This window comes from Maylandia zebra, linkage group LG2, assembly GCF_041146795.1.
Source record: "Maylandia zebra isolate NMK-2024a linkage group LG2, Mzebra_GT3a, whole genome shotgun sequence".
NCBI classification, from domain to species: domain Eukaryota; kingdom Metazoa; phylum Chordata; class Actinopteri; order Cichliformes; family Cichlidae; genus Maylandia; species Maylandia zebra.
This window is the reverse complement of record NC_135168.1, coordinates 13,487,536-13,499,630: the sequence shown is the minus strand read 5'-3', so window position 1 is coordinate 13,499,630 and position 12,095 is coordinate 13,487,536. Positions and strand designations below refer to the sequence as shown.

The 12,095-nt window shown below is 43.0% G+C and overlaps 2 protein-coding genes across 2 annotated transcripts in view; both read right to left on the bottom strand.

The window, feature by feature from the left end:
* The window catches only part of LOC143413436 (NACHT, LRR and PYD domains-containing protein 12-like), a 56,878-nt gene that overhangs the window by 6,005 nt on the left and 38,778 nt on the right, over window positions 1-12,095 (bottom strand). The gene's annotated exons all lie outside the window — the stretch shown is intronic.
* On the bottom strand, window positions 7,136-9,252 carry LOC143413595 (protein NLRC3-like). Its single transcript, XM_076876837.1, has 2 exons — window positions 9,166-9,252; window positions 7,136-9,037 (listed from the first exon to the last, which is right to left on the bottom strand). The coding sequence occupies exons 1-2, from the start codon at window positions 9,200-9,202 to the stop codon at window positions 7,233-7,235; spliced, it is 1,842 nt and encodes a 613-aa protein (XP_076732952.1). The 5' UTR covers window positions 9,203-9,252; the 3' UTR covers window positions 7,136-7,232.

Below are 12,095 nucleotides of genomic sequence, written 5' to 3'. Positions count from 1 at the left end.
AGGTTTGTTGGAATAACAACAGATGGAGCGCCATCAATGACAGGGAGGAAACATGGACTGGTGGCACAAAACAAACTGGAAGAGGAAGGCGTGGAGGAGGCCATTGCTCTGCACTGCATCATCCATCAGCAGGTCCTTTGCAGCAAATGCCTGAAGTTTGACAATGTGATGTCTATTGTTGTGAAATGCATCAACCAAATCAGATCCAGGGGCTTAAAGCACCGAAGCTTCTGTGCTTTTTTAGAGGAAATGGAGTCAGAATATGGGGATGTGCTCGACTTCACTGAGGTACGTTGGCTCAGCAGGGGAAATGTATTAAAGAGACTTTTTGAGTTGAGAGCAGAAGTGAAGCCTTCATGGAGAAGGATGGAGTTAGTGTTCCTGTGCTAACTGATCCCAAATGGCTCATGGACTCAGCTTTTCTTGTTGATATGACACATGAGCTTAATGTACTGAACAAGACGTTACAAGGCCAGGGGCAACTTGTCAGTGCTGCCTATGACAACGTGAGAGCATTCTCCACAAAACTGGCGCTCTGGAAAGCTCAGCTCTCTCAGACAAACCTTTGCCATTTCCCAGCATGCAAGGCACTCGTGGATGCAGGCACACCATTCAGTGCTGACGAGTATGTTGATGTCATTTTGAGGCTACAGGAGGAATTTGATCACAGATTTGCTGACTTCAAGACACACAGAGCCACCTTTCACATTTTTGCGGACCCCGTCTCCTTTGATGTGCAAGATGCCCCTTCTGTGCTTCAAATGGAGCTCATTGAGCTGCAGTGCAACTCTGAACTCAAAGCAAAGTTCAGGGAGATGAGTGGAAAAGCAGACAAGCTTGGACAATTTTTGAGAGACTTGAGCCCTAGTTTCCCTCGGCTTTCCCGAATGTTCAAGCGGACCATGTGCCTTTTTGGTAGCACATACTTGTGCCAAAAGCTCTTCTCCACTTTGAACTTCAATAAGTCCAAGTACAGGTCCAGACTTACGGATGATCATCTTCAAGACATACTGAGGGTCGCAACTGCTTCCTTCCTCCCTTTTTTAACCATGCCTTTATTGTGGAAAACCTTTCCTTATAACAATATGAGCAGCTAATGCTAATTTGATGTGAATTAGCATTATATTAGTGAGGAGTTAATGCTAAGTAGGCTACCATTAGCAGCTAAAGCTAATTTGAGGTGAATAAGCATTAGTAGCTTATGCTAATACCCTTTTCTCTTGTGTTATAATGATGTGAGACGTTAATGCTAAATAGGCTTCCATGAGTGACTCCTTTCCCTTGCATTATAAAGATGTAAAGAGTTTATGCTAAGTAAGCTGCCATTAGCAGCTAATGCTAATACTGTTTTCCCTTTCTTTATACAACTTGAGCAGCTATTGCTAAGTAGGCCACTTTTCTCTGCTAAGGATTTGTGTGACCATGATAGAAACTCTGATAAGCTAATGCTACTAAGCTAATGCTGTTTATGGGCCCTGTTAGAATCAATATTTCATTCTCATTCTGTTGTTTGAGAACAATAACAGAAAAATGTGCACTTCAGAACAAATTTATTGTGAATTCAGCTGTGAATGTACAGTTTGTCATTATTTAAGCTTCCATTTCCAAATGTTAGCTGACACTTTATTAGGTACACTGGTATCTATCTCAGGTACACCTGTGACCTAAATGCAAACAGACTCCTTGGAGACCCCTACATAAATATCCATGAACTATCCAGCTAGACTAGTGTGTCTGTCCCTGAAAATATTCCTGCATGTGTGATTGTTCATGTGTCATCTGCAGGAAACAAACAGGAAGTGAGTGAAAGACACAGGAAATGTTTCCAGCTCTTCCTCCTCTATCAGATTTTCTCTCCATACCTGAGAGTGTCCAGTCTCCAGCCTGGATCCTTCAGTCCAGCCGATAGCAGCTTAATTCCTGAATCACCTGGATGATTGTAGCTCAGGTCCAGCTCTCTCAGATGGGAGGGGTTGGAGCTCAGAGCTGAGGCCAGAGAAGTACAGCCTTCGTCTGTGATCAGACAGCCTGACAGACTGCAGACACACAAAACAACAATCTGTCAACAGTTGTTTTCTCTTTGTCACAATAACATCTATCCATCCATTGTAACTTTATTTATAAGTGACAATACCCAACAGACAACAACAGTCATCTGAAGCTGTTTAACAGTGTAAGGTAACCGCCTCCACTGTGAGCAGCACTTGGTGATGGTGGGAAGAAGAACTCCCTTTGACACAAAGATCCTCCCAGTGAAAACAGGCTCCAGGAGGAGCATCTACCATGACTGGTTGCAGGGTGAGGGGAAAGAGAAGAGATGAGCTCAGAGAGACAAGAACAAAACAGAGAGACAAAAGTTAAGGACATGCAGTAGTGACATATAAAAGCATCAGGAGTGAAAAGAGGGGAGAAGAAAGCAGAGCATCATGGGAAGTCCACCAACAGCCTGAGCCTATAGCAGCATAACTAAGTGATGGTTTAGGGTCACCTGATCCAGCTCGAACTATAAGCTTTATCAAAAAGGAAAGTTTGAAGCTGATCTTCAAAGTAGAGAGGGCGTCTGTCTCCTGAACTCAAACTGGGAGCTGCTTCCACACCCAGTCCAACATAGCCAGGCTTTCTTTGCTGCTTTGACAAAACCTCAAATCCCAGTCAGAGACGATGAGCATCATCACAGTGATGATCATTTCTCTGTAACCCAGGCTTTCTGCTTCAGGATCTGTGCACGCTCACAGAACAAGGAGACCTTTAAACATCATTTCACTAACTGGATGGACTGAGCTCAGCCTACAGATGAACTGGTGCCAGAGATCATAAAGAACATCAAACAGTCAAATTCAACACTTTAATGGAAATATGAGATTAATGCTGCAGACAATCATGAAGCTGCTGAATTCATGAACATCAAGAATGCAGCGAGTGGTAAAATAAAGATTTGACCTCAGTGTGCTCAGTGTTCCTGTCTATTCCTAACATATTCCTAACATGATAGCTGCACTTTAGAGCTCTAAAACTGGAACTGACACATGTTTAAACTCTACATGTTACTCAGTACATTCAGTTCTGACACTCGCCCACAGTCCAACAAAGGAAACATGGAGATCACATCAGTTTGTCACCAAAGTCTAATTATTAGGGCAACTTAACCTGTTATAATCTCGTTAACTCATTAACTGATTAACGTCAGTAATTATTTTAATCACAGTTTTTAAAATCATGATTATTGTGAAAGTGCTCACTGGCTCTGAATATAAAAGCCATGGGTCACAGGAGGGATGTTGATCAGTGCTGGCTTTAAATGGGCGTCATTATGCGTCTCAGCCAATGGGAGCATTGAGGGTGGGCCTAATACTACTGCAGCGCTCACATGACCCAGGACAGAAAGAAAGGGGCGGGGACAGAAACATGGAGACAGGTACAGATCTTTGACATGTTCATTTTAAACTGTTCCAGGAGGCAGTGTTGATACAACTAAAGTTATCTGTTGTTGAAGAAGTCGGTCTGAGGAACGTTCTTAGGATCAACAAATGACGGCATGTATGAGCCTCAAGACGCAGCATCACAAGAAGAACACATGAGCTGTAGAAAAAGGAGAGACTACGAAAGCCACGGTGTTACAACGTGAACATGCTTGATCAGAGTGTGATTGTGAACAGGAGGAAGACTCAGCTGAGAACAGTGTGGTGGACACAGAGCAGAGCCCACCATCAGTACAGAGGCCTGTCCATCAGAGTGCTGCTCCAACATGCAGCACATGTACTTGGCCACAGCTGCAACATCTGTACCTGTGAAAGCTTCTTCTCTGTTGCTGCTCATATTGTGCAGAAGAAGAGAGTTTCTTTATCATCAGAAAATGTCAATGAGCTTGTGAGTCTTAGCAGCTGGCTCGGTGCAGAGGAGGAAGAACATGTCAGTCAGAGGAAGATAAATGCAGTTCATGTTGTCAACTCAACCTGGACTGTTGAAAGAGTTTTTCTTTGTCTGGTTTCTGACTGAGATTCTCCAAAGGAAATCCAGCACAAACACACACTTCACACACTCAAAGTCCTGCACAGTAAATGAGCTGATGAGCGTTTGTGCTGCTGCCTGATAACAGAACAATAGTTCTGCTGCTTCCTGTTCTGCAAACACACATTTATAAATGTTCACTTGCTGTTGATCAAAGGTATGTTGGTGGCTCTGGACGCTGAGGGAACTTTGTAAAAAACTAGATCAAATGTTAACGTCCTGGCAGAGGCAAAGAACTTTGATTTGATATTTGATTAGATTCATGTTTCAGCTCAGACTGACAGAAATATTTGAACTGCTGCTGTGTTAAAGGGAACACTGCTGTTAGAAAGCACCTGATCTGTTTCTGCACACTGAATGTTGCACTTCTCATACTGCAGTACTATTAAAATAAGTACACAATGCACTACTTTTGAACTCATGATTGAATGTTGCTGTAACAAAGCCATTAATGTGATTCACAGTGTTCATGGTTTCCCAGCACAACAAATGATTGCACAAGTGTGACTGATCCACTTTCTAATGTGTGTGTAGCCCACACTGTGTGTCACTGTGTCACAGGTGAGTCTGTGTGTCCAGGTTCTATGAGGACAACAGGATATAGTGACTGAGTCCAGCAGCTTAAAGTCTGACTCCATCCTCCATTTAAATAACTCACAGCAACAACTGAATAGCTTTGCCTTTGTGTAGCTGACACTTCATTTTAATGTCCTTCTATTCTGGTTCATCTGGTCTCAGTTTCTATAAGCACACAGGTTTCATCAGGACTCTATGACCTCAGTAATCTTTGCTGGGCCTTAATGCTCTGAACAAAGCTGCACATCACAAGACTAAATAGAAATGAATCAGTCTTTCATTCTCACTGCTGTTTGACTTCAGCTCTCAATGTCCCACCATAACCCATGGAAAGAATTACTGTCCATCCAGGCTGCTGAACATGAAGCTGATGAAGGTGGAGTATTGTGAGGGCTGATGGAGATGATGATGAGGAATCCAGGAGCAGTGGGTGGATGGCAGCATCAGCATGAAGGATCAGTGTGAGAACACATCATCATCCACAAAGGAAACCAGTCTGAGTGTCTGACGCTCTTGTTAGAAAGACGCAGTCCCAGCAGTTAGCTTGTCTGCTAGTTAGCTGAGAGCTAGCTCACTTGTACATTGAATACCAAACTGTGTAAACCAGGGGTGTCAAACATATGGCCCGTGGGCCAAATCCAGCCCTTGACATAATTTCATATGTCAAATATTGATGAATTTTCAGGCTTGCTGATAATCAATGTGAGCACGGCTGAGGTTTTATTCTGATGAGCAAACCATGTGGCCAATCACTTTCAGAGACAGACTGGGATCATACCATTATGTGAAAGAGGACGGAAATGTCCCATAGACAGCAAGGGTAGTGGTAGAGACCAGTACACAGAGAAATGGGAGCTGTACTGAAATGCAAGCGTGTCAGGAAAGAGTGAAAAGGCAAAATGAGCAGCATCTGGCTGCATTTCAGTGATATTGGAGACCACAAAGCTGAGTGCAACATTTATACAGGAGATATACAGGAGACGCTGAGAGCAGAACTGATAAAATTAGGAGCTGGCTAAAGTGAGACCCATTTTTATTTCCACCCATTTTCCATTGTGGAGGACAAAAGGTTTCAAACTGGTCCAGGTCTTAAACCTCACGTGTTCTTCCTAATAGCAGTAAATGGATAGAAATAAGGCTTTTATGAAAACACTGAATAAAACTTGCTGCCTTTAAAAAGACTAAATGTACAGTTCAGTATTGAATACTACATAAAATAAACTATATATAAAGTGTGTCTGAATGGCAGAGATGCAGAAATATGTGCATGTAGCACAGAGCCACGGCTCAGTGTCTGAATGAGTCTCACAGACCTGAATGTGCTGTTGAAGCCATTTATAATTATAACGTAATTCTTTACTCGTTTGATCTGCTCCTTACCACAAGCCACCAGACGTAGAAGGTTTTGGACTTTTAACTATATTTTCTGAAGTTTTACAACTTTTCTTACTGTTAAAAACCTCGTTATGGCCGTTCATGCTGTACAAAGTAATTAGACATGTGTGGTATCTACAGAAACGTCAGAATCTCAGCTAAAAGTTCACAAAACCATCTCAACAACCACCAAACAGCTGAAACAGCAGGTGAACAGATCACACAAAAAAGATGTAAACACAAATCCCCCTGATCATCTGTTTTTTAAACATGAAGTGTAGTTTTGGACGTTCATTTACTGCTGGTTCAGTGAATTTTGGTTGGACAGTGATGAAACCTGCAGCCTCAGAATCTGTGAGAAGTCTGCTTTCAGCACGCAACTGCATTGTTGTGTTGTGTGGATCCACCTCTGCAAACTCATCACTGTTTCACCATCAGGTTTCTACTTAGACAATAACAAAGGAAGCAGTTCCCAGGAACTACTTCCTGTCTTGTTAACATAAGAGTACGTTGCCCTCCAAAACACCTCCACTTCTCCTCTTATTAGAGGACTGCCTTATTATTAATCTGCAAATTCTGTCAGTTGATGAAAGAAAAATGCTTGATCTCACCTGAGAGTTTCCAGTGTACAGCGTGGACTCTTCAGTCCTTCAGACAGAAGCTTCACGCCTGAATCCTTCAGGTTACTGTTACTCAGGTCCAGCTGTCTCAGATTAGAGGTCTGAGAGCTGAGACCTGAGGCCAGAGCTTCACAGCTTCTCTCTGACAGGTCACAGTGACTCAGTCTGAAAAATAACAGATAAACAATTACAAAAATAAAACACTTATGTTGAAGCGTAATGAGATACTATCATATTTAGCAATATTTCATCTTGTTTTGTCAGGAAACTGAGCACTGATGCAGAGCAACATGTGGAGAGAATCAGAGGAGAAGAAGTGAAGAGAGAACAGCAGTAAAACAACACTGAATTGTTCAGTGTGCTTTTGATATCAACAGAATGTGTCAAATTTCTTTATTTTGTATTTGTTTTAGTAGAATTGATGATTATCACTTAGATAACAACCACAGGCCAGGTCTAAATTGCACTTTGGTGACAGTTACACCCAGAAATATTTCAGAAACGTGGACAATTTGTGCTCCATTGTATTCACTATTGAACAAACTGAGTACCGATGACCACTTAATATTTTTGATATTTTATTTGAGTTGTTCCACCTGATCTGTGTTAACTAGAATAAACATTTAAAAGCTAAAGCTATGATCACATATGTACTTACAGAGCTTTGTTGGAGGCTTTGACCACTGGCAGCAGCCTCAGAAGAGCCTCCTCTGAAGCAGAGTATTTCTGCAGGTCAAACACATCCAGATCTTCTTCTGATGACAGTAAGATGAAGACCAGAGCTGACCACTGAACAGGAGACAGTTTATCTGTGGAGAGACGTCCTGATCTCAGGGACTGTTGGATCTCCTCCACTAGAGAACGATCATTCAGTTCATTCAGACAGTGGATCAGATTGATGCTTTTCTCTGCAGACAGATTCTTACTGAGCTTCTTCTTGATGTACTGGACTGTTTTCTTATTGTACTGTGAGCTGCTTCCTGTCTGTGTCAGCAGACCTCGTAGGAGAGTCTGATTAGTCTGCAGTGAAAGACCCAGGAGGAAGCGGAGGAACAAGTCCAGGTGTCCATTTGGACTCTGTAAGGCCTTGTTCACAGCACTCTGGTGGAGAGATTGAAGTTTTAGTTTGTTAAATAATTTAGATTTCTTGGAGGTTGTTTGTTGTTCTTCCAGCAGATTGAGTCCAGAGTTGATGAAGGTCCGATGGACATGAAGAGCAGCCAGAAACTCCTGAACACTCAGATGGATGAAGCAGAACACCTTGTCCTGGTACAGTCCGCTCTCCTCTTTAAAGATCTGTGTGAACACTCCTGAGTACACTGAGGCTGCTCTGATATCGATGCCACACTCTGTCAGGTCTGATTCATAGAAGATCAGGTTTCCTTTCTGCAGCTGATCAAAAGCCAGTTTTCCCAGAGACTCCATCATCTTCCTGCTCTCTGGACTCCAGTGTGGATCTGTCTCAGCTCCTCCATCATACTTGACCTTCTTCACTTTGGCCTGAACCACCAGGAAGTGGATGTACATCTCAGTCAGGGTCTTGGGCAGCTGTCCTCCCTCTCTGGTTTCCAGCACATCCTCCAGAACTGTAGCAGTGATCCAGCAGAAGACTGGGATGTGGCACATGATGTGGAGGCTTCGTGATGTCTTGATGTGGGAGATGATCCTGCTGGCCTGCTCCTCATCTCTGAATCTCTTCCTGAAGTACTCCTCCTTCTGTGGGTCAGTGAACCCTCTGACCTCTGTCACCATGCCAACACAGTCAGGAGGGATCTGATTGGCTGCTGCAGGTCGTGTGGTTATCCAGAGGCGAGCAGAGGGAAGCAGTTTCCCCCTGATGAGGTTTATCAGCAGCACATCCACTGAGGTGGACTTTCTAGGGTCAGTTAGGATTGTAGTTTTGTGGAAGTCCAGAGGAAGTCGACACTCATCCAGACCATCAAAGATGAACACAACCTGGAAGTCTTCAAAGCTGCAGATTCCTGCTTCTTTGGTTTCAGTAAAGAAGTGATGAACAAGTCCCACCAAGCTGAACTTTTCCTCTTTCAGCACATTCAGCTCTCTGAAAGTGAATGGAAATATGAACTGGATGTGCTGGTTGGCTTTGTCTTCAGCCCAGTCCAGGCTGTGTTTCTGTGTTAAGACTGTTTTCCCAATGCCAGCCACTCCCTTTGTCAGCACTGTTCTGATTGGTTCATCTCTTCCAGGTGAGGCTTTAAAGATGTCTTCTTGTCTGATGGTTGTTTCTGGTCTGTCTGGTTTCCTGGATGCTGTTTCAATCTGTCTGACCTCATGTTCATCATTGACCTCTGCAGTCCCTCCCTCTGTGATGTAGAGCTCTGTGTAGATCTGATTCAGGAGGGTTGGGTTTCCTGCTTTAGCGATGCCCTCAAACACACACTGGAACTTCTTCTTCAGGGTGGATTTAAGGTTACGGTGACAAACTGCAGCTTGAAGTTCTGAATGAGAAGAAAAATAAACACTCAATTCCAAAAAGAACTAATCTTTAAAACATGTTGCTCCATCTTCCATCTCTGGAAAATGTTCATTTATCCAGCAGCTTAAATCTTTAGATAAATCCTCTTACTGCTCTGCAGACGGTCAGCCAGCTCCTCCTGCTTCATTCTCCTCAGGAAGTCCACTGTGATCTTCACAAACGCCTCTCTCCTGCTGCTCCTCTGACTCTCTAAGCATTCTGGGTAATCTGGACTCAGAACCTTCTGGATCTTCTTCAGCTCGTTCTTCACAAAAGTGATGATGTTGTACTCCAGCAGCTGGAACAGAATATTTATGAATGAGCCAATCAGACTGAAATCATGGAGCCAAACATCAGATCCATGTTGGACACACTGACGATCCACTGGTCTACAAAGAGCAGCATGGAGATGACTGTGAACAGAACAGATGTAACAGTAGTTGTTGTACATGTACAGACCATAAATATGGAGTCCAGCTGTGTTTGATGCTGCTGGGCAGACTGACCACTGGGAACCTCTGAGCTCTGCTGCTCCACTCTGTGGAGGAACCATGAAGGATTAGATCAACACAGGATAAAGATCCAGGAGTTTCTGCTCAAATAACTTCATCTGAATCAAGTCTGTCAAGTTTTAAACTCTCAGATTGTGAACATATCAGTAATTTTCAGTCTGTTTTCATGGACGTCCTTTCAGTGGTGATGTCAGGGATGATTTTGAAGAAGCTCATCAAACTGAACCATCAGCAGATCACTGCTCCAAAACCAGAACATGATCCGAGTCTCCCTCCACCACCAGAACACCAGCTTTACTAACGTGGTAGATCAGTGTAGTACAGATCAATAACTGATGAGTCATTTGATCAAAATCACTGAGTGCTTCACGTCTGACCCTCTGATGCTTCTGTAGACATTTTGCATATTTAATGAATGTCTGACAGTTTTACATTCATTCTATGAACACAGTGGAAATGTTGTGTTATAGTCTCCATGTTGTTTCCAGCATCATAAATTCTTCAGTTCAGAAAATTCGATTCTTTCTTCACAGCTGAAAAACAACAACATTTATTCTCTATTGAAATCTGCATCGTCCACTCCAAAGGTCACAATCTGAAGGTAACATCTGGTTTTGTTCCCTGTGGTTAACTCTGAGCATCAGTATGGTGGGATTTATCCACTACATCCACACCACTGTGGTTCAGTGTTGTCCTGATGGAGTAACAGCAGCCAGTATGATCCAGGCTTTAGCTGCTGGGTCTCTGTGTGACCTCTCAGACTGTTTAACAGATCAGACACAAAGAGAATCAGAGCAGCTCTGTTCTTTAAAGACAAACATGAACCCACTCAGGTCACACTTTCCCCACAGATATGAGCATCACTGTCCTCAAACAGCAAATGACCAAGTCGAACATTTGGATCTTTTCTCTTTCATTGTTTTCTTTTTAATGAATCTTTGTAACAATCTGAGGATGTTTCAGGTCATATTTATCCAGGAAACACAAACATGTAAAGGAGTCATCACAGCTCTCTGACCTCGTTGCTCCAGGTTCACCACTGAAGACTGGATTTTGACCTTTGGACCGGTCACTCCTCACAGACGGACAGCTGGACCCTGCAGACTGTGACCTCTGACCTCTGCAGACACAAACATGATTGAAGCAGCTGTGATCACACAGACTGCAGATAATGCAGCTGTTTCCTGTCAGTAACATCCTCTTAGATTAGAGTTCAGCTTTTTACAGGAAAACTGGACAAAACTGATTTTTGTTACAAACTCATTTTCATTTCCTCTCAGCTCACAAACACAGTCAGACAATCAACCAGAGTCAACACTGATTATAATGTCAGTGCAGAATTATTTCTGTTACTCAGTGAGTTCAGCTCTCTGACCTCGTTGCTCCAGGTTCACCACTGAAGTCTGGATTATGATGTTTGGACCGGTCACTCCTCACAGACGGACAGCTGGACCCTGCAGACTCTGCTCTGTCCTCCTCTTCCTCCATCATCATCTTCAGTCAGTCTGAGAGGTAAACCACAAACACTCAGTGAGTTCACATTAACAGGAGGAACTGACCTCTGACCTGTCATGTGACCATGAAACCAGGTCAATATGTCTGTAGGTTCAGTCATCCAGGTCATGTGATCTAAGGAGCTTGGAGAGAAAAGAGACGTCTTTAAGTTTCTGGAAGACGTTTCATCAGAGAAGCTTCTTCAGCTCTAAAACCAAACGGTGGAGAGTCCCAGATATTTAAACCTGAGAGGGAAAGAAAGCATGTCGCTGACCCACCACTGATGTTATTTCAAGGAGGAAACTGAGAGCCTTTGCACCAGGAGCACAAACATCAGCTCCAGCAATGATCCACTGATGTGTTTTTATTCCATGTATGAATGTTGTTATTGACAGAGATGACGTTTGTGTGTCAGTGATGCAGTGACTGTTGTTGTTACCTGTACAGGCTGGTTAGACTCTATGAAACAGATCATACAGATCTCTGCATGTTAGAAGAGACTATTAAAGGTCATGAATGAGACAAAGGCAGGGAGGCGTCCTTTACAGCTAAACAGCAGAGTGAGAGAACAGCCAGCACCTCTACATTTATCACATTATACAGCACATGTATGATACTGACAGGGATGAGAAGAATTTAGTGATTCTGATCCCATCATTGATATTACTTATTGATTCTCAGTAGCTCTGCTCTGACAGTCACCACCATCACTGAGCAGCATATCAAAGACATTTGTGCACATTAACTGCATGTTGTGGCTCAAATGTTTGTGCATGTTGGAGGCATTTCCTCTTTGTTGTGATCAGTGTTGGTCATTACTCAAAACAGTCATTATTACACATATTACACAGAACACTTTGATTAAAAGTAATGGAGTACGTTACTTCATTACTCCTCATAACATTACTTTGATGTTAAAATGAACAAATGAGCATGTAACAACATAAAGCTGAGGTACAGCCCCACACACCAACACAGATCCTGATGAGGTCACGTGATGTTTCTCTGAGTGTTTATGAACACAAATCAAAGATG

Excerpts from the sequence above, each read along its gene's own strand:
- LOC143413595 (XM_076876837.1), bottom strand. The coding sequence starts at position 9,202 with ATGAAGCAGGAGGAGCTGGCTGACCGTCTGCAGAGCA. Across the intron at positions 9,038-9,165 it reads GGCTGACCGTCTGCAGAGCA|AACTTCAAGCTGCAGTTTGT; the intron begins GTAAGAGGATTT and ends CTTCTCATTCAG.